This window comes from Penicillium malachiteum (assembly GCF_028827825.1).
Source record: "Penicillium malachiteum strain IBT 17515 chromosome Unknown utg000003l:1.0-4950554.0:1.0-4952489.0, whole genome shotgun sequence".
Taxonomy (NCBI): domain Eukaryota; kingdom Fungi; phylum Ascomycota; class Eurotiomycetes; order Eurotiales; family Aspergillaceae; genus Penicillium; species Penicillium malachiteum.
In genome coordinates this window covers 4244706-4267627 of record NW_026643096.1, presented here as the reverse complement: position 1 = coordinate 4267627, position 22922 = coordinate 4244706, and the positions used below count along the sequence as shown (strand labels likewise).

General features: G+C 47.4%; 10 protein-coding genes across 10 annotated transcripts; 4 read left to right on the top strand and 6 right to left on the bottom strand.

Annotated features, from left to right (window-relative positions):
- Positions 1-108: 108 nt before the first annotated feature.
- hsp70 (molecular chaperone Hsp70) lies at positions 109-2010 on the top strand (the record flags this gene model as incomplete). The annotated part of the gene is made up of 1 exon (XM_057091328.1): positions 109-2010. The coding sequence occupies one exon, from the start codon at positions 109-111 to the stop codon at positions 2008-2010; it is 1902 nt and encodes a 633-aa protein (XP_056946069.1).
- Positions 2011-2959: 949 nt separating this feature from the next.
- N7483_007890 (uncharacterized protein) lies at positions 2960-3220 on the bottom strand (the record flags this gene model as incomplete). Its single annotated transcript, XM_057091327.1, has 2 exons — positions 2960-3137; positions 3198-3220. 2 exons carry the CDS (start codon positions 3218-3220, stop codon positions 2960-2962), a joined length of 201 nt encoding a protein of 66 aa, XP_056946068.1.
- A 390-nt stretch (positions 3221-3610) lies between these two features.
- On the bottom strand, positions 3611-4907 carry N7483_007889 (putative mitochondrial GTP/GDP transporter Ggc1; the record flags this gene model as incomplete). The annotated part of the gene is made up of 7 exons (XM_057091326.1): positions 3611-3946; positions 4004-4181; positions 4244-4377; positions 4445-4558; positions 4623-4664; positions 4717-4754; positions 4820-4907. 7 exons carry the CDS (start codon positions 4905-4907, stop codon positions 3611-3613), a joined length of 930 nt encoding a protein of 309 aa, XP_056946067.1.
- Positions 4908-5569: 662 nt separating this feature from the next.
- N7483_007888 (autophagy-related protein 8) lies at positions 5570-6102 on the bottom strand (the record flags this gene model as incomplete). Its single annotated transcript, XM_057091325.1, has 3 exons — positions 5570-5603; positions 5664-5896; positions 6013-6102. The coding sequence occupies 3 exons, from the start codon at positions 6100-6102 to the stop codon at positions 5570-5572; spliced, it is 357 nt and encodes a 118-aa protein (XP_056946066.1).
- A 1489-nt stretch (positions 6103-7591) lies between these two features.
- hem13 (coproporphyrinogen oxidase) lies at positions 7592-8964 on the top strand (the record flags this gene model as incomplete). Its single annotated transcript, XM_057091324.1, has 2 exons — positions 7592-7801; positions 7858-8964. 2 exons carry the CDS (start codon positions 7592-7594, stop codon positions 8962-8964), a joined length of 1317 nt encoding a protein of 438 aa, XP_056946065.1.
- Positions 8965-13040: 4076 nt separating this feature from the next.
- On the bottom strand, positions 13041-15622 carry N7483_007886 (putative microtubule binding protein HOOK3; the record flags this gene model as incomplete). Its single annotated transcript, XM_057091323.1, has 7 exons — positions 13041-13226; positions 13276-13371; positions 13424-13806; positions 13857-13969; positions 14018-14094; positions 14142-14193; positions 14247-15622. 7 exons carry the CDS (start codon positions 15620-15622, stop codon positions 13041-13043), a joined length of 2283 nt encoding a protein of 760 aa, XP_056946064.1.
- Positions 15623-16199: 577 nt separating this feature from the next.
- On the bottom strand, positions 16200-16680 carry N7483_007885 (uncharacterized protein; the record flags this gene model as incomplete). Its single annotated transcript, XM_057091322.1, has 4 exons — positions 16200-16335; positions 16392-16401; positions 16462-16486; positions 16540-16680. The coding sequence occupies 4 exons, from the start codon at positions 16678-16680 to the stop codon at positions 16200-16202; spliced, it is 312 nt and encodes a 103-aa protein (XP_056946063.1).
- An 881-nt stretch (positions 16681-17561) lies between these two features.
- Positions 17562-19698, top strand: N7483_007884 (putative mRNA cleavage factor complex component Pcf11; the record flags this gene model as incomplete). Its single annotated transcript, XM_057091321.1, has 6 exons — positions 17562-17726; positions 17777-18196; positions 18250-18926; positions 18984-19179; positions 19228-19593; positions 19651-19698. 6 exons carry the CDS (start codon positions 17562-17564, stop codon positions 19696-19698), a joined length of 1872 nt encoding a protein of 623 aa, XP_056946062.1.
- A 274-nt stretch (positions 19699-19972) lies between these two features.
- Positions 19973-21298, top strand: N7483_007883 (Gfo/Idh/MocA family protein; the record flags this gene model as incomplete). Its single annotated transcript, XM_057091320.1, has 4 exons — positions 19973-20003; positions 20069-20089; positions 20142-20672; positions 20727-21298. 4 exons carry the CDS (start codon positions 19973-19975, stop codon positions 21296-21298), a joined length of 1155 nt encoding a protein of 384 aa, XP_056946061.1.
- Positions 21299-21700: 402 nt separating this feature from the next.
- adk1 (adenylate kinase ADK1) lies at positions 21701-22687 on the bottom strand (the record flags this gene model as incomplete). Its single annotated transcript, XM_057091319.1, has 4 exons — positions 21701-22109; positions 22166-22320; positions 22397-22449; positions 22525-22687. The coding sequence occupies 4 exons, from the start codon at positions 22685-22687 to the stop codon at positions 21701-21703; spliced, it is 780 nt and encodes a 259-aa protein (XP_056946060.1).
- Between the last annotated feature and the right edge of the window lie 235 nt (positions 22688-22922).

Sequence of the window (22922 nt, the reverse complement as noted above, 5' to 3'; positions counted from 1 at the left end):
CCAAAAACTTCTTCCCTCTCTCCCTCCCTTACCTGTACACTATCCATTGAGTCTTTCTCACGATTTCCTTTTTTTTAACGACTCTTTCTATCACACACATATTTCACAATGGCCCCCGCCGTCGGTATCGATTTGGGTACCACCTACTCCTGTGTGGGTGTCTTCCGTGATGACCGCATTGAGATCATCGCCAACGACCAGGGTAACCGTACCACCCCTTCGTTCGTTGCCTTCACCGACTCCGAGCGTCTCATCGGTGATGCCGCCAAGAACCAGGTCGCCATGAATCCTCACAACACCGTTTTCGATGCCAAGCGTCTGATCGGTCGTCGTTTTGCCGACGCTGAGGTTCAGGCTGATATGAAGCACTGGCCCTTCAAGATCGTTGACAAGGCCACCAAGCCTATCATCGAGGTTGAGTTCAAGGGTGAGGCCAAACAGTTCACTCCTGAGGAGATTTCCGCTATGATCCTGGTTAAGATGCGTGAGACCGCTGAGGCTTACCTCGGTGGCACCGTCAACAACGCTGTCATCACTGTCCCTGCCTACTTCAACGACTCCCAGCGTCAGGCTACCAAGGACGCCGGTCTCATTGCCGGTCTCAACGTTCTCCGTATCATCAACGAGCCCACTGCCGCCGCTATTGCCTACGGTCTTGACAAGAAGACTGAGGGTGAGCGTAACGTCCTGATCTTCGATCTGGGTGGTGGTACTTTCGATGTCTCTCTCCTGACCATTGAGGAGGGTATCTTCGAGGTTAAGTCTACTGCTGGTGACACCCACTTGGGTGGTGAGGATTTCGACAACCGTCTCGTCAACCACTTCGTCAACGAGTTCAAGCGTAAGCACAAGAAGGACCTGACCACCAACGCCCGTGCTCTGCGCCGTCTCCGCACCGCTTGCGAGCGTGCCAAGCGTACCCTCTCTTCCGCTGCTCAGACCTCCATCGAGATTGACTCTCTCTTCGAGGGTGTTGATTTCTACACCTCCATCACCCGTGCCCGCTTCGAGGAGCTCTGCCAGGACCTCTTCCGCTCCACCATGGAGCCCGTTGAGCGTGTCCTCCGTGATGCCAAGATTGACAAGTCCTCCGTCCACGAGATCGTCCTGGTCGGTGGTTCCACCCGTATCCCCAAGATCCAGAAGCTCGTCTCCGACTTCTTCAACAAGGACGCCAACAAGTCCATTAACCCCGATGAGGCCGTCGCCTACGGTGCTGCCGTCCAGGCCGCTATTCTGTCCGGTGACACTTCTTCCAAGTCCACCAACGAGATTCTGCTGCTTGATGTCGCTCCTCTGTCCCTCGGTATCGAGACTGCCGGTGGTGTCATGACTGCTCTGATCAAGCGTAACACCACTATCCCCACCAAGAAGTCCGAGACCTTCTCCACCTACTCCGACAACCAGCCCGGTGTCCTGATCCAGGTCTTCGAGGGTGAGCGTGCTCGCACCAAGGACAACAACCTGCTCGGCAAGTTCGAGCTTACTGGTATCCCCCCTGCCCCTCGTGGTGTTCCCCAGATTGAGGTTACCTTCGACCTGGACGCCAACGGAATCATGAACGTCTCTGCCGTCGAGAAGGGTACCGGCAAGTCCCACCAGATCACCATCACCAACGACAAGGGTCGTCTGTCCAAGGAGGAGATCGAGCGCATGCTTTCCGAGGCCGAGAAGTACAAGGCCGAGGATGAGGCTGAGTCTTCCCGTATCCAGGCCAAGAACGGTCTCGAGTCCTACGCCTACTCTCTCAAGAACACTCTGTCCGAGGGCAAGCTCCAGATTTCCGAGGATGACAAGAAGAAGGTTGAGGCCAAGATCGACGAGGTCATCACCTGGCTCGACGCCAACCAGACTGCTGAGAAGGACGAGTACGAGTCCCAGCAGAAGGAGCTTGAGGGTGTTGCCAACCCCATCATCTCCGCTGCCTACGGCGGTGCTGCCGGTGCCCCCGGTGCCGGTGGTGCTCGCCAGCCCGATGATGTTGAGGAGAAGCCCGAGGAGCTCGACTAAGCGTCTCGCTTTAATTTTTTATTTTACGATGCTCTTTGAGTGGCTTCGGTTTTTTTCTTTCATGTCTTGTTTTACGAAATTATGGGATATCGAGTTTTCCTTTTTATTGCGGATTGCATAGATACAAGGTTATCTCTGCTGGTAAAAGCCAGCGAATCAAAAATTTTAATTCAAAACCTTTCATCAGTAAATGTAAATCTTGCATCTGTAAATTGAGTTGCTCTTCGTCTGTCTTCCCCAGATGGACTGTAGTAACAGTGGTCTATTAACATTTGAAGCCTTAGACCTCTTCCAACTAGCTGGGTTGCTGCATCACCCGTAGATACTACTGACTGAGTACTTCCAAGGTTGAGTATGTGAATATGGCCCAAGGTTTAACCTCATGGACTCCAGATATCTCAGTCTTCCACCCACTGCCTCAAGTTACGATTAAGCATAGTAGCACCAAACTTTTGTGCAGAATAAACGAAACTTTAGAACTCAAATTCATATCCCGCTAATGCGCATCTTTATTCCTATGTACTGACGTATGGCATTTTACCAAGATGAATCACATTTATAGCGATCACCCCAGTCCAAGTACTTAAGCAAAGTGTATAAACGAAGAATTGTATCCAATTGTGTCCAATAGACAAAATATTCATTGAACATACTGTAAGCAGCATCCTCATTTCTAGAGATCAAGCTCAATCTCAAAACTAGCAGAGAAAAAAAGTCCTATACCATGAAAGGTAGAATCATTACATGTTGTAGATGTAGATGTAGATGTAGATGTAGATGTAGCACTGCCACCTGGGCCAAAACCAAAACACCAACTCCTGTACAATAGGCAATACCGAAGCCAAAAGAACCCCGAATTCGATCTGATTCGTTCTGAACTGCAGATCATGATCATGATCAGACGATTGGGTCTAGACCTGCCTGCAACTGCAGATTACTGCAATGCAGCTCACAAATGCTGGAAATCGCCATTCCACCAGCGCTGTAGTCTTCTCTGTCCAGTTTGTAACACAGTGCCATAGCCAATCTCAGATGCTTTCTCGGGGTTCTTTTCTTGTTGATCGCGACGGATTCGGGACATGGAGGCTGCGATGCCCATTGTTAGGGCGAAGAGGGGATCTCCTATGCTAGTTCTTGTTAATTTACTGTACAAATGTACGGATGGATGGGTGTATTTTGTGTCTTACCGAGAAATGAGGTAGGCTGCCATTTTGAATGAGGTTGAGATAATGTAGCTACTTGATTCGAATGTCGGGAGCTTGGGATTCTCCGGTTCTAATATATCACGTGATACCCCAATGATCGGGGTTCAAAAATTGTTTTTATGTTCCATGGATCCAAGTAGATCAATGTGGGTTCTAGGAAGAATTTTCGAATAATTTGAGTCTGGAAGCTTTTGTTTTAACTTGACTAATGCGAACCCCATCGGAGGAGAATAAACCATGTAAGAGGGTGAAAATACAAAGTCCTAAGGACCGAAAGGTTGTCCCAAGAACGAAGAGAAAAGAAAATGAAAAAAATGAAAACCGAGAGGGGAGTTATCAAAACGCCAAGGCTAAACAAAAGAAAACTCCTTATGTATCTCGCTCTCTCCTCTCGTCTATACAACCTGACCAAAAGCAGGGATCAAAGTCTGTGCCAGCCAGAAGCTGAAAACCAACTTGGGACCAGTCATCAGCAGCTTAGGGGTCAATCCCTTGAACAAACTGAAAGCACCCTCGTTCTTAAGCATGGTAGAAACAATGCGGAATCCAGACTCGGGGTTCTCGAAGTTGCGGTTCTGGATACGAGTCTTGATAACATCCAGAGGAGCGGAAACAATCAAGGAAGCACTAGCACCGGCCACGGAGGCAACGAAGTTCTGCTTCCAGGTAGCCTTGTTGTAGTCGGTAAGACCGTAAATGTATTCCTTGGCGAAAGCAGATCCACCGAAGAGCTAGTGTGAAGTTGTAAGCGAGCGGGTCCATCAGACCATGTCGGGATGATTACTTACCGCGAATGATCCGGGAGCGTTACGGGCTGCTGTCCAGCCAGCACCACGGTACAGACCCATGCCCTCATCGGAAATGATCTTGAAGAGACCACGGCCACGGAAGGCCTCGGGGTTGGTCTGACGCTTAATCTTCAGGACGTCCAGAGGGAGGAGGACGATCTCACCGATACCGACGAGACTATGGGAATATCAGAATCAGTATTTATATATCTGTGATGTGTTTTACAGGCTGTGACTCACCTGCCAGCGGTGGCGTGCATAATAGCCTTTCCATTACCCTTTCCGAACGCGTTATCGAACTCGTTACCGTAGTGCTGAGCTAAGTAGTCGCGAGCAAAAGGCTGACCACCATACTTGTAGATACGCTGAAGAACCTATTCAAAACAAATGATCGTCAGCAAATTATCAACTAGGGACTTGAGTTTGTATTGGGAAACGGACCTTGTAACCCGCAGCGTAGCCCAAACCGGGGAAAAGCGAGGTGAATTTGCGACCAGCAGTGGCGTCGGCATACTCCTTAAAGACAACCTGATTGAATTGGGTGACGTTGGAGATCTAGGATAGAATAATGATTAAAAATGATTTCAATACTTTGTAGATCAGATCGCATTGAACATACCCGAGACTGGTTGCTCATCAAACGCTTCGCAGTGGTATCGACCTAAATATCATTAATTCACAGTCCAGTCACATATTCATGAATTGATTCATACAGGGTGGAAGACAGCCAATTCAGCGATACCAGAACAGCCTAAATTGGTGTTAGCAAGTTGATTCTCATTCCCCTGCGCCTGTGCACCATTGAGGACTTCATACCGGAGCCGAGGAGACGAGCAGTAGCAGACTCCTTCTTGACATCTTTGGCGGCGGCGCCAGCACCGGCTTGGGCAATAGCAGGAGACATTTTGAGGGATTGAGAAAGATGTGTAACGGTGTTAATGCGTCAGGAACATGTGCCTGGTAAATTTTATCTGGGCACGCGGGTGGGACGCTAGGCTCGATTAGGGGAGAAGACGGCCGGAGTCGGAGATGATTTTCGGGTTTGTCAACTGGTCAGTAACCCGGGGACCGGGGGCTCAACGGGGTTACGGGTCTACCGTTCCAAGGTTCGGCTCTTACTGAGGACTATGCAGGTACAAAAAGTATTATTATTGTGCCTGTCAACCTGTAACATTTGAAGTTGAATAGCTACTACTTTCGATTCTACCGGGTCTTTCCGGTAAATATTTAGTTATGTACGGAGTAGAGTGCGGACTTACTCATCGCACTTATTATACTGAGTCACAGTAGATAAGCACTCAACTAGTCAGACGAAATTTGATTTCATTTGTTATGTTATTGAGAGCCAGATAGGGCTGCTAGTTCGCCGAGCAAATAGGAGGGAAAAAAAGTCAAAAGAGTGCAAACAATGTGCACAACGCCACGAAACGCCGCATGTCCGTCCGTAAGAGAAAAACGCTGTTGTAAGGTTGCTTCTGTTATCCCGTTCCCAAAATTCCCAGCATCAGATCAGTGAAGACCTGGAGATATTCTCAAGAAGTAACAGAGGATATTCATGATCAACCTTTACAGGTCACCGAAGGTGTTCTCGCCGGAGTATCTAAATATATATTAGTATATAGTTTGACAGCAAAAACCTGGATATGAGGCTCGAACGTACGTAATGTAGAGGAAGCCATCCTCATCCTTGTGCTCCTCGTAGATGCTGCTCATCAGCGCGGCAGTAGGAGGCAGCACCTCATCAACGAAGATGAAGATCGCCTTCTCGGGGGAGAGCTTGATACGCTTGCGAATGACGTAGACGAACTGACCAACGGTGAGGTCGGCGGGGACAAGATACTTCTTCTTGTCGATAGTCGCGATGTCGGATTTCTCGACCTTCTCACAGATGACCTGCAAATGGCTGTTAGCTGAAGAAGCGGTCAAGATGGGCCTGGACCCGATTTCCACGATCGCAAGGTATATAAAACTCCGTTTTCGCAAAAATGGGCACCTAATCCAAGACTTACTGGGATACGGTCGGTGTACTTCTGACGGATACGCTCGGCCTCAGCCTTGCGCTTCTCAAAAGGGTGCTCGTCCTTGAACTTGGAACGCATGGTTGATAAGGTTGATAAGTAATAAAGCGGGTCTGGTGGAGTAGTAGATGTTGTGGAGAGCAGATTCAAAGTCCAGCAGGACGACGGTGAGGAATGATCCGCGAGATGTAAGAGTGATGGGAAAGATGTTAAAAGGATCAAGATAGATGAAAGTGAGAGGGGTGATGACAAAAGGCAGCTGGCAAACCCCCGCTGACGTTACTAAGAGCGCAATCAGGCGGTGAGGCGGTGTGTCACGCGTTCTCGAGGTCACGGGAAGAGGTCATGCAAACAAGAGTATTTATGTATAACTTCGAGTTTTCTATATTCCGATAAGACAAATTGAATGGTCTAGAAATCTTTCTAGATCCTTCTGCATATCAGCAATTGGAAGAAGCAAGCCATAAACTGCCCGAAGCCCTTCCCGAGCGTGCCGTCATAATTAACACCAAGGTGCTCGGTCTACTCCGGATAGGTTCTCCACTGATAAGCAGATAAGATAGTGGCTGTACAATGTCTACAAAGAGGAGCACTCTTGAGTAGTACTTATAAGTTGAACTACGTATATCATATAATAAAAAGGGTGAGTCACATTTTGAGACCTCGGAGTTGACAAGTGGTTCAGTAGAGCCTCATTTTCTACAGGAATGGTTAGTGTCACTCCACATAGGGCAGATCCACTATATGTACAATATGTACTCCGTACTCCGTATGTCCTTTATGAAAGACCCCTGTTCAAGATTTTTCCAATTCCACCTGGGCAGGTAATGAACTTAGTGCTGTAAGAGTGAAAGTACTAGTAGCTCCATTTTATCTAGTATGTAGTATGTACAGCTACTGGATGATACATCTGATTGTGCTGAATACTAGGCAGTGTGACTGGTGTCTTGTTTCTGGTCATATGCACGTATATTACCTAGCATTTCTAATGGAAAAAAACTGCGTTTACAATTTAAATCATTTTATGTATCTATTGGACAGGACCATGAAAAAATTTAGTATTTCTTATAGGTACTGGTACTAGTAATCACTACTATGCAAATATCAACAAAGGTGGTGCAAAGAATACCTGCTCCAGGGTGCGAACTTGTACTAGAGCCGAATAGTACAACATTCAATCCTGTACTCAATTTTACGACCATAGCTCCTAATCAGCTCATATGAATACCTACTCATTTTAAAAATCATTTACTAGAACCTTGGAATACTATGTAGTACTCCTACTATATTATTTCTCTCTATATAGTACGGAAGTCTAATCAGCCAATCACAGCTACCACCTTATCGCTTATCTCATCAAAACAAACGAAACAAACTCCTGCCGTGGCCTGATGTCTGATGTCGTACGAGGAATTCTACGACGTCGTGACTGTAAGGGCCCTTGGAGGACCGACTAAGCGCTCAAACCGCGGTACTGTACACAGGCTTTCAATTTGAACCGGTGTACCCCCAGTATATACATATTTTCAACCCGGAACATCCTCCGCTCGCCCAACCAACCTCCGCAAAAATGGCGTCGCGATCCTTCCAACCTCTGCGCAGGACTTTGAGCCAGCTCCAGAGTCGCTCTACTCGGCCAATCGCTCAAAATGCTAGCAGATCATCCCGTGGCTTTGCTACTGGTCAACCTCCCAAGCAGAAAGGGGAGTTCACTGTCTGGCGACCCTACCTGCGGCTTGCAGTTGGTGTGCCTTTCATTGGCGCAATCATATACTCCATGGTACGAAGTCTCTCGTCCTTTAATCCAATATGGCAACCTTTCTAATACTAGTGTAGGCTACAGGCGAAGTCACCGAACTCGACTCCCCATCCATTGCCGAACTGGACGCAGCCTTGAAGCAATCGTCCGCCATCACCGAGTCTTCCCCCATGCGCCTTCGAATGGAGAAACTCATCAAGGAGCAACAGCAAAAGATCATCGAGGAATTGAGCAGGATAGACGGAAAGGAGTTCAAGCAGGATACCTGGACGCGCCCCAACGGTGGTGGTGGCATTTCCTGCGTCTTGCAGGACGGCAATGTCTTCGAAAAGGCCGGCGTGAACGTCTCCGTTGTATACGGCGAGCTGCCCCGACCCGCCATTGAGAAGATGCGCGCCGATCACAAGTCCTTCGTGGGCTCCGACGTTGATTCCCTCAGCTTCTTCGCTGCGGGCCTTTCACTCGTCCTGCACCCTCACAACCCCATGGCTCCTACTGTTCACCTGAACTACCGCTACTTCGAGACTTCAGACCCCAAGGACCCAATCAACGGTGATAAGAACTGGTGGTTTGGTGGTGGTACCGATCTTACACCCACATACCTCTTCCCAGAGGATGCTCAGCACTTCCACAAGACTATCAAGGATACCTGTGATCGTCACGACGCGACCTACTACCCGAAGTTCAAGGCTTGGTGCGATAAATACTTCTACCTCCCCCACCGCGGCGAATGTCGCGGAGTAGGCGGTATCTTCTTCGATGACCTTGATGCAAACTTCCTGCAATCCTCTACTAGCTCTTCATCAAACCCACAGGAGACTCTGTTCTCTTTCGTCTCAGATGGTCTTGCTTCCTTCCTACCCTCCTACGTCCCCATTATCGAACGACGAAAGGATATGTCCTACACACCTTCCCAGAAGGAATGGCAACAACTGCGTCGTGGTCGCTATGTTGAGTTTAACCTCGTCTATGACCGTGGTACTAGCTTCGGTTTGCGAACACCGAACGCTCGTGTTGAGAGTATTCTTATGAGTCTCCCTCGTACCGCTAGCTGGGCTTATATGGATCCAGTTTCCGGTACAAGGACGGAGAGTATGCCAGTGGACGAGGATGAACTGGCGGAGGATAAGACCAGTGAGAAGGAAATCATGGATGTGTTGAAGCATCCCAGACAATGGGCTTAATTGACATTCCTTGGACTTTTTCCTGCATTTCGGAAGACACATTTGGATAGATCTGTCATATCCATTTGTCAAAATCTTCGTGTATCATTGTCTATTTCATCAGAGATGTTGTCTCTGTCATGTACATTATAAAATATCTTGTTCTCAATACATATCTGAATACTGTGCTATTAGTACTATCATTTCAGTAGCTAGATATTGTTTCATCTAAATACTAATATAATCTCAGGACTCGTATGATTATATTCAACCTAGATTGAGCACTTTCCATTCAACTTGAATAATTGTCCTCAATTGAACCGGGTGAAAAGTGAAGATCTCACTGGTATTTCGCATTGGATATTCTCATATGGATGAGTATAGAACTTGAAGAATATTATTCTTCAGCTAGCTGATTCATCGCCCAAACATCACTAAATTAATTCAAATGATTGATGAAGAGAATGATGTGGTTTAGTATTCAACTTGAACCTCTTAAGGCAGTCCTGATATACTCACTGGTATATCATGTTACTGCTGGTAAGTGCAAGGTTGCTGATAGTGACATCGAATTAGAGAAGCTTTTCTTCAAGTTTGAGCTCATTTGATATTTATTCAAGTTTTGACCACTGGCAGCAAATAACTAGAACCTCCCACTCTCACTCAAGTTTTCTTCCTCATCATCACTCATCTACAAAACTACAGTTTGATCGCCTTGAGCTTCTATTTAATTACAAGGTAAAAAACCTTGATCCTGAACATCAACCTCTTTGAATTTTACCTTCTTACCACATCTAGTCTTACCATGGTCCTAAACTTGAATATAATCACAGGCAGGCTCAACTCAACTTCCTCATGAACCTGGTCCCAGTGAGTAAATCATCCTTCAATCTCCATTCACAGTTACAGAGAGCCAAATCCCATGAATCTAAGATCCATCTTTTCGAAGGTTCCAGGTTCAAGCTGGGTAGCCAGGTCTATCCTGTCCTGAAATCTTTGACTCTAGTCAGAGATACCTCAAGTACTATAACCCAACTTCAAGTTGAAGATATTTGCACTCCAGGTTGCCACTGTGAACTTCAACTTGTAGTTGAAATCTGTCTTTCTTCATCAAGAAAACCAGCAAAGAAAAGGTGTGGTATCAGTCTACAGAAAGTATTTTACCGCTCTAACAATGGCTACCTAGGACTACCTTTCCGTACCTTTCCGTCTTTTGCAGTTTAACTCTGCACATGTGATCAACGAACATACAGACATTGAGCTGGTTATTCTCGACAAGAGATCTCGACAAACCCATAGCCGGGAGCTCTTTGTTCACGTCTGCCTATGTCTGATTCGACATTTGGTCGACCAGCATATAGCCTGAGGAAACAAAAAACCCGTGGACGCTTGCTCCACATGCAGGAGTCAGTCTCTATCCATGGATAAGGTATGCTAGCGCTCGGGAAATGCGACAACAAAAACCAGCGAAGTTCACAAAAGAAACAAAGGGTAAATACTTCACCAAAGGGTTTTGGGACTTGATGATTGGGACTTTCCCGATAACGCAGTTCCATGCCGCTGGCGTTATAGTGACTGCACCTACCCATCGATTCCCCAGACTGAATTATACGACCATCTACACTAACCGGACCTGTCGAACGGAGAGAACAAGTGGTCAAATTCAATGACAACTACCGCAAATCCAATGGCTACCGCCATTCCCATGCGCTCAATGCATCTTTAGGTCCAGAAGGGGAGAGAAATCGTAGTAGATTATATCTATCTTTGATTACTCCAGATACTTTTCTCGGAAATTCGGTTTCCTACATATGAGCGTGAGGCCTACACCATATCTCCTTGTCTGTTACGCACAGAAGGCAACGCATAATAGGTCAATTTAATCGAATTGAAGTGCCGCACGCAAGAGGGAAAACAACCGAAAGCTAGCAGAGAACCAGATCTAGGGCGTGGGAAAGGTGGGCCAACAAAGCTATCCAGTTTACCTTGGTCCATGGCTTCATTGTCATCTTGAGCAAAAAATGAACCGCCTGGCACTGGAAAAGCCGATCGATGAACTTCGACTCTCCTAGTGACATTCGACTCGGAACCTCACTCGATCCCGCCGCTGGGGCCGGCTCCAATCATCTGGTCGAGCGGGTTGGCATTCGCACCCATTCATAAGACATATTATGTCTTGTAGGTACTATGTCTTATGCGATGAGGACCGCCGTCCAAATGGGTTACAATATCCGGGTAAAACCAACGCGGTCATTGAACAGGACTCATACGTAACCTTTGGGTCGATTGTGATTGGAAAACCATACCTAGTTCCACCTGCTCCTCTGAGTCTTGTTTTCCCTAGCTTTCGAAATCCCATTCTTATTCGTCTACAAGGGCTACATGTCCTCTGTGGGGCAACACGCAGCGGCAATCGCCATGTTGCAAATCAAGCCCAAGGGCAGGAGATGCTCTTAAAAGAGCCAATTATTTCACACTCGGTCAACTGGCGACTACAGCCAGCTGTCCATCAAATTAGCTTACTTCATAGTAACTTCAGATGATCAGAAATCTCTTTCATACAATTAGGCATATTTTCCTCGAACCCCTCGAGCTGGAAGGACAATGATCGCAATTGGGCAATTCACCAAGTTTTCACGCCTGGGTTTCCCTAGGAACCTTGATTTAGATCTGATACCCTCAACGGATATTCTCAACTGTTTATGGGGTATTCCTCTCGTCGAGCCCATATTGGTGAATCTCCTATTTGCTAAACGCAAAGTCAATACCGAGGAGATCACGAACAGAATCCTTCCAATCCCTTAGTGGTTTGACAATGAAATCCGCATTCGAAGAGAGACAGATCCTTGGAAGGGGGACAACGCTGAGAGATACACCGAAAGGTTAAGGCCAAGCTGCCTGGAAGTGTGCAAGAGCTTCCCAAGTGCTGGAAGATCCGTCGAAAACGTGCCGTGCATCCACCATTGGATTTGGAAATTGGGCCAAAAAGTGAATGCGGCATTTAGTCCATGTGGGTTTTGAAGTCTGATTGTCATCGAGGTATGCTACCTGCAGGATCACAACGGACCCGACCGGTCAGTTACACTATGTCCGACTCGACCGGGCAGACTGATGAATACCTGTGGATGCCTGTGGCACTCCTATTGATTTGACTATGCTTGGTCAGACAATGCCTGGAAGGAGATAGCAAGAGCGCCGACCATGCCGGCACAGGTCTATCAGGTTGGGTGAAACTGAACCTACTGATACTGATCATTGAGCGCGATTATCACTTTGTCACGCATCGGGATGACGCATTTCTGAGAAAGAGAAAGAGGACTATATCCATGATATTATACTAGTCCAGGACTGGGCGAAGAGTAATTATAACACTCAATCCAATACCAAGTCTCCAACGGACGTTATGTTACCCGAAAAAGGCGTGTTTCACGCAATGGACCGGCATGACTGGCAGAGACGATGACTGTGGGCCCGGGCTCGATTAATGGGAGGGAGAACGTGATATTGACACTATTATCAGCCGAGAAAACAACTCGCGGTCGTTGTGGGTGTCCGCGGAACTGTCTCTTTGAATTTTCCAGCTAAATCACGCATTACGGCTATTCTTGGGGATATGCCTCAACAAGCCGATAATGTTGGTATCAAGCACCCGCGGCGACAGCCTACCGGTCCTGCAGGAGTTATATGCTCTTTGAATCACACCGTGGGGATATGTCTTTTGACTTCCCAAACAACACTGGGCGCCAGAGGTCATCATGAGCTTATTTAACAGCTAACCGTAACATAAAGGGGCCAATAAATGCTAAGGAATATTACATCCACAAATTCGAGTGAAGTGCCTAGGTATTTTTGTTTCAAGTACTACTTTGATACTCTTCTTGGACAATGATTATATATCTAGCTCGACAGTAGTCAGCTCAAACTTGAACGTTGATGATAAAGTAAAACATATATGCAAAAGAAATCATACGTCTAAACGAAAACGCAAATGCAATGCAATCTGCATGGGATGCAAGCATACTATAGGAGGTCTAGGATATAAACAAGCCCCCAGGTGCCCGAACCAAACATGAAAGACTTAATGTATATACAGAAGCCTATTGACCAGCAACCGCGCTTCGTTGCCTCGCCAGCCAGCCTCGTGGATCTGTCATCCCGGCACCTTGTCGATACCGCGAGATGGTCATGTTGTTGTTCTGCCATCGGCTTTGGAGATGGTACCATGCTGAGCTGACGAGGCTGAGTTCTCGAGCTTGATCGTCGATGATTTTTTGGAGTTCAATCTGTGAATGTTAGAGATAGCCATGAAGAGATTAGAGTAGGACAACTCACTTCACGTTCTTTAGGAACACCATCATCCAGGTTCTCCTCGTAGGCCTTCATGCTCTCTCGGAGTGACTTGATGAGTTCATTCTGTTGTTGAATATACTGTTGAATCTAAATTAGTATTGCACATCAGAATAGGTAATGGAGAACGAACCTCTGCACGCTGAGCAAGTCGCTCAACATTCTTCTCCAAGACTCCAGCACACTGCTTCAGCAACTCGAAGCTGGACTTCTTCGGTACTTCACCACTTTCCGAATTATGAATTTCAAATTCACCCAGGAGCATCTGCATCTCGTTCATAACTTCCTGGTCTTCGGCACTGATCTCATTCTGCTTATCTTCGAGCATCTTGCGTAGCTCCTCTCGCTCGGAACACACTTCACGAACTAAGGTTTGGCTAGCATCTACCTCGGCCTCGAGATGGTGAATATTCTGTGTGAGACTCGCCCAGTCACCGCGCAGTTTGGTGAGCTCGGCTGAGTCGTGCTCTTCAAGCTCGCGGAGCATGTCGGCTTTCTCTGTACTGATGAGATTGACTGGACGGAATTAATGATATATACGGATGAAAAACGTAACGAATGCTTACCCTGGGTCTGTGCCTCGGAGAGATCCTTCTTAGTGTTTTCCAAGCTATCCTGGACCCCTGCGAGTCTTTTCAATGTGGTTGTATAGGTCTCGTATAGTTTCCAATATTCATCACTAGACCGGGTTAGTGAGTGCTAAGAATAGAGCCGACTGAAAACGTACCTCTGCGTGGAGTTGGAACGGGCAAGTTGCACGGATGTGTTGAAATTCTCAGAAAATCCTTCTGTTTGAGACTCCGACTGGAAGATGTTAGTGAGAGCGTGATATATGGATAAATGAAACATACTGATGGCTCCTTCGCATCTGTCTCTCGCTTCAGTTCATCAGTGTCGGATTTCCTATACTTATGTTAGAGGCAATTGATAGTTTGTAGTGCTGGTGCTGCACATACAGTTGAGAATCCTTCATGCTCATCGACTCAAAGTCCTTGGATAGCGTCCCCTGCATTTTCGGTGTTTCAGAACCTGGCGAAGGACTACCAGGTAGGCCTTCCAGCTCCCGTAGACGTTCTCGCAGTTCACCGATCAAAGCATCGTCTCTCTCATGCTGCTCGTCGGCACTTTCAAGTCGCTCAGTCAGCGCGTGATTGTTAAACTCAAGTTGTTTCTTGAGATTCTGAATCTCATTACACTCCTGCTCAATACGAGGGAGAAGTTTTCGGTACTCCTCCAACTCGACATCACGCTCCGATGTCCATCGCTGCTGCGAGTCAGTCTCCTTCAACTGCTGCTGAAGATCCTTGATCTGATTCTTCAGAGTCTGGTTCTCTTTCTCAAAATCCTGACTCGCTTGAAGCTTTTGACGATACTTCTCAGCGGCATTCGCCTTGCGCGCCAGCTGATCTCTGTCCGTACGGAGCTCATCATAGTCATCCTGTAACTTCTGGTACCGTTGGTTCTTGACCTTCAGCGACTCAACCGTCATGCGTAGACTGTCGATTTCATCCTGAGCAGCAGTGAGTTTCGCCTCCTGAGACGCGATCAGATCATCTTGTTGTCTTGTTTTGCTCTCCAGTGCCTTCGCGTTGAACCCCAGATCGCCTTTACCGGACTTGAGGGTCACCAAGCGATCCTCGGTAGAAGCCAGACGATTCTGAAGAGTGTCGTTGTTTTCTTGCAGACGTGCCAGACGATTATGCAGGTCCTCCAACGCCTTCTCCAATTCCTTCTTCTCGTGGGATAGGCGATCGTTCTCCGCTAGCACCTTTCCCACGCGTTCCTCGAATTGCAATTCTATATCCACCGGGTGGTCTCGCTTTGCAAAGTCCTCTCGCAACTCGTCAGCTGCATCCATGGGCTCGTGCTGGCCATTGTGTGCATCTTCAATAATATCTTTCAGCCCCTCCTGGGTCGATGTGCTCAAGGCTTGGAGTGTCTGCACGTATGTCTCCGCATTGGGGGAGCTAATCGCGGCGATAAGAAGCAGTTTCAGCAACTTGTTCGTTTCCTTCGATGATGCTTTCTCGGCGATGGCTTCGAGATTGGGGGAGGGGTCGAGGCCCGAGGGTATGGTATCGTCGTTCTGGTGTCGAATATAGCTCAGCAGAAGCTTATGGATATGCTTGAGGTTTTGCCATTTGGCGACCCAATGATTATCGGGATTGCGCTCGGGGATCTCGTCGAGGAAGTATTGTGGATCGATGTCTTGGAGGATCTCCCATAGGATGATTCCATCGGTCAATTCATCCGTGGCGCGGAGTGTTTTGCCGAGGGAAAAGCTGTTGATCCATTCCAGCAGAACCTTGGTCACGTTGTGTTCCACGGACATGGCGTTGAGTGAAACGCACAGGAATGGATGTAGGTTCAAGTTTCAGCATTGACATTCCCCCGGGGGAGTTGGGGAAGAAGGATCCACGCGAGTCGCGTTCGGGGCCAGGGCGCCCGAGTAAAGCACTAGGCACTAGTGGGGATGATCATCCCGGTATTACAGATGCCTAATACTATGAAAGAATATGCAGGTACGAATACTCATATAGAAAAGTAGATATTGTACTCCGTAGGCAAAAACAAAGATAAATTAAAGAATGTAAATTTGAAATTCCATTCCACTTGTCCTAGTAAATCGATCAACTCCACAGCCCCCGCCCAGTCCGAGTCCTAGTTAGTGCCGCTCAGCAGCCCCATTTGGACAAGGCAGTAGTATTAAACCAGTATTAAGTATCAAATCCCATAACACATTCCTGAATCTGCGCCACATTGAACCTGCTGAAAAGAGATTGTCAAGTAATGAACCATGGTGCCCGACCGCTGTTCACTATCCGTCATATAGTCCTGCTATAAATAGCATAGTATCGTCCGAATATCGCTTTGTATTGGACCAGTCCATGCTGGGTTCTAAGGTTGATTTAGAAGTCGTGTGTCTGACCCACGTATTCGCCGTTAATCGACACGATCTTGTCCTCCTCGATTTCGGGTTTATATTGGATAGACTGGGAGGAGAGAGTCTGGAGGGCATTCACAGGAGCTTCAGCCGCGAATCCACTGTGTAATGTTAGTAGGGACCTCGAGAGGATGGTGATGACTGAATTGGATCATACTTGAAGAGGTCTGTAATGAGGCAAATAATTAGCGATTGTCATGAGATAAGAGCGTATGGGGAGAACTTACGATATTCATGAGTAATAATGCCACCCTGAAGGAGAAGAAGTCAGTTTCGCATTCTAAAAGATACTCAGGGTAACTTACCGCTGCGACTATAGCCTGCTTTGCGTCGTCAATAATCCCCGAAGGAGTTCCCTTGGGGTACGTGACGATGACGGACTTGAGGGCTTTAGCAGCCATCACCAAAGGGAGTAGAACCATGAGGGCGCTGATAAAGAACTTCATTTTGAATTGGTAGGTAAGTATTGAATATCGGGGAATTTAAATGAATCAGATGTAGAGATGTGTGCGAGTGTAAGAGTGTAAGAAGAGAGAGTATGTAATACTCCGCAAATGCCGTCATTGATCACCTGATCTAATCTCCTCCCTTTCATTCTTCCAACTTCATCTTCTCCTCATCATCACACACACACACACACACACACACTCTCTCTCTCTCTCTCTCTCTCTCTCTCTCTCTCTCTCTCTCTCTACATACTCACGACATCTCTCTTCTACTCTTTCGCATTCCAATTTCTACTTTTCAGCGTTGCATTCAATATTCAATCCGTTTATTCTAAATCCTTGGTGGACGATCTGGTTTCTCTCATCCTCGTGACTCGTGACTCGTGGTGGACTCAAGGGAATTTGGATTAGAATACGTGCAAGATAGCTAGCAAGCATTTACAAGTTCCGACTTTTTTCTCCATCTTATGTTGGTTTCCAGGGGATTTCACTCTGTGGATCACTCTGCTTAAGGAAGGACAATTCTGTTGATTAGTGACTCCAGATCAGGGAAAAAACAAGAACAAGAACAAGAACAAAGGGGGAAAAAAAACAAAAGAAAAAAGAAAGCACAGAAAAAGAAAAAAACAAGTGCAGTGCATGACAAACATCAGTGAATGAGATTTGACAAACAAGACAAAATTCAGAGAGAAAAAAAACCATTCACTGCGGACTCGGATCAAGTGAAGGATCTCATAATATCAGAGAGACTTAGTCTGCTCTGAAGAACTAATCTTTTTTTCTCAGCCTCCACTCCCTCCACTTCCTTTAACCTCTCCGACTCCTTCAACGTCTCAATCTCATCCAGCTTTTCAATTCAGCTCCCCGATCCATCCTTCACCATGTCGGACTACCCTTCCGATGAAGTTGCCGAGGACTACAAGTGCTCCCTGGAAGACTTGATCTCCAATGACCGTTTCCAAATCAGCAATTTGACTGTCATCGCCAAAGAGAACACTGAACATGCCGAGGCCATTTCAAAAGTCCTGCAGGACCATATCGGAAAGGTAGGTGTCGTCCTCGGTTCACCCTGTAGCATATTCTGACCATCAAGTAGACCCCGCCTCACTCGAAACTGCCCGCTCTTTATGTAGTTGATTCCATTGTGAAGAATGTCGGAACTCCATACACGCTTTTTCTGGGACGGAAGATGTACACAACCTTCCTGAACGCGTACACTTTGGTCGACTCTCCAACTCGGCGCAAATTGGATGAAATGTTGAAGACTTGGAAGGAGCCCGTTCCCGGCTCACTGGATACACGCCCCGTCTTTTCCCCTCAGATCACTCGCGATATCGAGACAGCCCTCATTAAAGCTCGCACGAAGTTTCTTGATTCTGAACGCCTGCGACGTCAGCCCGAAGTTAGCCGTGGTCGAGGCAGTGCGACTCCCACGGGTCGGCAGCATACACACCAGCAGTCGACCATGTCTCGGACAAATCATTATGGAAATCATGCAAACATTCCAAAGACTTCGGTAAGTTATCTCATGACGAGACTCTATAGGATCGAAGCTAATCTTCTCGTTAGACACCTCCAGGCAACCACTCCGATGGAGACATGGCAGCTCTGCACCAGGACTTGGAGAGATTGATCTTTGCAGCCCGAACTGACTTTGGGAATAATCCCTTCAGCCAAATTAGCCAACAGCGACTCAAATCACTACTTGATCTGCAGGGAATTATGCAAAACCAGCGTCTGAAACCAGAAGAACAAATGCTTGTTCGGGATCAGCTCGCCGCGTTCAAATTTCCCCATCCAGTAGTTGCTCCTTCTGCTCCTGCTCCCAACCCTCCAGTGTCCGCCCCAGCTCCCGTCTCAACACCACCTGTTCAATCCAATCCAGCTCTATCCTATCTTCTGAATTCTGAGACCATTGCCGGGCTTCTTAAGGCCACAGCCATCAATCAGCAACCCACTCCTCCGCAGATCCCCAATGTTCTCTCTCATATGCCTCAGATTCCTACCACCACCAGCACCCCACAATCGGCAGAGAACCCCTTGATCGCTGCTCTCAGATTACGGGGGCTTTTGCCTCCTGCATCCGCGCCGCCAATGATGAACTCCGGCGGGTCGGCTCCCGCTGGAGGCCTCCCATTCCTTATTCCCGGCCAACTTCGATGTACACCACCCGTGCCCACCCCTCAGGCACCTACTCCAGTCAATGTCTCGTCAACAATTCCTATGAACTCCTCTTCCATGAAAATGTAGGTCCAAACTTTTAACTCCCATTGTGTATTCTTATGCTTATTCATCATATATAGTCATCGAGTCGCACTGGTCGCATCTCTCTATGAGGCGAAATCAAACAAATGTGGAACCTGTGGCCGCCGTTTTTCAGCAACCGAGGAGGGTCGCGAACAGAAAGCCAGACATTTGGATTGGCATTTCAAGACCAACCAGCGCATGGTCGACGCTAGCCAGCGAGCTCAGACTCGCAGCTGGTATGTCGATGAAGGAGTATGTATTCCTCCCAGTTTGGATGGGCATCAAGCTAATCATAAATAGGATTGGATTCAATCTCGCGAAGTTGATGATGACCAAGGCATAGCTGACTCCGAAGGCAATGCTGAAGGAGCCGCCGGCGCTGAAGGTGATGCATCCAAGCAAGGACCGCCCAAGCAGTGGATTCGAGCCCCGAATGATGCCATGCTCCGCAATACCCCCTGCCCTATCTGCCAGGAGAAATTCGAATCAACCTGGTCCGAAGAAGTGCAGGATTGGATCTGGCAAGATGCTGTTACTGTTAATGGTCGAGTTTATCATGCCAGCTGCTACGATGAGGTTACTAAAGATGGGCCGGCTCCACGTAGCTTTACCCCGCAGGCACGCACTGGGACTCCGGATTCTGTGCTGGGCAAGCGAAAGGCAGAGGTGAGTTCAGTCGACTTGATATCATTCCTTGGAAGTATTTACTGATTGATTTCTTAGGGCATTGAATCTCCTGGGCAGAAAGTACGCATTAAGACAGAGCATTGAAGGAATGAGCAAAACTATCAAAATTAGCAAACCATACTCATTATCAAAATAATATTCAATATTTTATCAAACTCCATCGTATATCCATCTTTCGTAGTGTAGCATAATCATGTTGCTTTGCCCCGCTCGGCGCATCGGCGCATCTCATTTCCCCCACTTCAAATGAACCCTAAAGATCATCATCTCTCCTCTCCTCCCGAGGTCCTTTCCTCTAAACAACACTTCTCACTACTGATCAATTGATTTCATCGTCTCTCAACAATCAACAATCAAAATGGCACACTTAATCAAATGGGGTATCATGGGTATGACCAACCCGCAAGGACTCAGAAATAAATATGGTACATTTAAATGCTAACTAAGGATATAGCCACGGGTGGAATCGCAAAGAGTAACATCCCTGTCAACCTGCAGGTACATAGTACAACGGCTAAAATCAACAGCATTCGTCCGCGATCTCCTTAAGGATCCCAAAACTCGCGACGCCACCGACATAACCCACCAAGTGGTCGCCGTATCATCCTCCTCTTCAAAGGAACGCGCAGACCAATTCATCACCGAACTCGACATCCCATCTCCATGTACCGCATACGGCTCATACGAGGAACTAGTTGCAGATGCAAACATTGATGTCGTTTACATCGCCACTCCACACTCACACCATTATCAAAATGCCATGCTAGCTCTCGAGGCCGGTAAACATGTTCTCTGTGAAAAGGCATTCACGGTCAACGCGGCCCAAACCAAGATCTTGGCTGAGACAGCCCGCAAGAAGAATCTCTTCCTTATGGAAGCTGTTTGGACTCGGTACTTCCCTTTGAGCATTCAAGTTCGGGATCTGATTAAGCAGGGTGCTATTGGTGAGGTGTACCGCGTTATTGCGGATACGAGTTTCAGTAATGATCCGGAGAATACGTTTGGTCTGGAGAACAGGATGGTGAACCTTGATCTTGCAGGTGGATGTTTACTAGACTGTGAGTTGACCCTTCCTTTCCAGGGAATATTTGAAGCATTGACATTGATATCAGTGGGAATCTACTCCCTAACCTGGATCTTCCAAACTCTCTATCATACTCTTCCAAAGGACCAAAGAAAACCACCAACTGTTACATCCCAGATTACCCCTTACCATCTCACAGGATCTGATGAAGCAACTACCATGCTACTCTCTTTCCCAACATCAACACCATCTAATGGTCCGAATGTGAAATACTCACAGGGAGTAGCAATGACAAGTATGCGAGTAGGAAATGACCCCGATGAAAAGGGCACAGCTGGTCCACCAATTCGGATTCAGGGTGATAAGGGTGAGATCCAAGTTTTCGGATTTCCCTTCCAACCTACGAGATACAGAGTTATCCCGAACAAGGGACTCGGGGAGGTGAGAGATGTGGAGTTTGAGTTCCCGGCTCAGGGACGTGGAATGTACTGGGAGGCTGATGAGGTTGCGAGGTGTTTGAGGGATGGGAAATTGGAGAGTGAAACCATGTCCCTCGAGGAGAGTATTGTTATTATGGAGGTTATGGATGAGGTTAGAAGACAGGGTGGTTTGGTTTATCCTGATTCTATTGAGTCTACTGAGTATCCGTTGAAGTTGTAGTAAACACCGTAGTGTCAGTGACAATGGCATTCTATTGACTTGAACATAATATTATTCATACTCATTGTTCACACTGATTGTCCATTGTTTCAAGTTCGGTCTACTACTGGAGTATAATAACGATTATTGTTCTGTTTACTGTTCTAGTGTAATGTTCCAGGTTGATTCTCGGTCCGATCACAATGTATTGGTACTCAAGTACACATACTATACATGGCCAAGGAGACAGATTAATCTATATGATATTCATCATGCCAGTCCAGATTTCCTCATGTTCTTCCAAGCCAAACCCAAACAAAAGAAAAATGGTAAAAACATTACAAGAACTCAGACATGACAAGGCCTCCACTTTTGCTTTTTAGGAGGTATAAGTTTTGGCCATCCTCCCAACTCAAGAACCCTCTAGTTCTTGTGGAAAACACCCAGGAGGCTCTTCCAGACCTGACCAGGCTCCTGGCTGGCGTCAATGCCGCGCCAGATACCGGTCTTCTTGTAGTATTCGCAGACAGGGGCGGTCTGAGCGTGGTAGGTAGACAGACGCTTGGTGAGGGTCTCGGCGTTGTCATCGGAACGCTGGATCAAAGGCTCGCCAGTGACATCGTCCTTCATGTCGGACTTGGGAGGGTTGAAGATCTTGTGGTAAGAGCGACCGGAGGCAGGGTGGACCAGACGGCCAGTGATACGGGCGACAAGGAGAGCATCGTCGATCTGCAGCTCAACGGCGTGCTGGAGCTTCTGCTTACGCTCAGTAAGCATGTCATCCAGACGCTCGGCCTGAGCGACTGTGCGAGGGAAACCATCGAGAATGAAGCTGTGGAGTTGTTAGCCGCTAGCTGTGGATATTTGGACGCGTTTTTTCCTTCTTACCCGTTCTTGCACTCGGCGTTGTTCTCCAGCTCGCTCTTGATCATGCCAATCATGATCTCGTCGCTAACGAGACCACCCTGGTCCATGATCTTCTTAGCTTCCTTTCCGAGCTCGGTCTTCTTCGCGACCTGGGATCGCAGCATGTCACCGGTAGCCTATTCGGGAAAACACTCAAGTTAGCAAACAGAGTATCTCTGTAAGTGAAAAGGGGGCAATTGGATAATCTCATACCAGGTGGCACGCGCAGTACTTGTCCTTGATGTTCGGGGCCTGGGTACCCTTGCCTGCGAAGTGTTAATTAACCGTGACCGTAGTCCATCCGGAATCTCGGGGATTCCCAAAGGTAATAAGATACTCACCAGCACCAGGAGGACCCATCAGGATGATGCGCATCTGCTCAGCAACTGACTTGGGCTTCTCGCCGCCATTGACCAGGCGCTGCTCCAGGTCGACAACCTTAGCCTCCAGCTTGGCGATGGTGTCCTGCAGACCGGAGACGACCTCTTGAGTGATAGGAGCCATTGTGATTGAGGAGAGTGGGGAGGAGTCTTAAGAACCTAAGGGAAGTGTAGATGGGTAAGAGAAGAGAAGACGGGGAAAGATGGAGAAGACGGAAGGGAAGGAAATAAGACTTAGCGCCCGAGGTTCGGAGGCAATTGCATATAACTGCAGAGGAGAGCTGAATGTCCCTCGGGATACACCATTATTCCTTGTTTTATAGTCAATATTCTGGTGGATAAATTATATTCTAGACCAA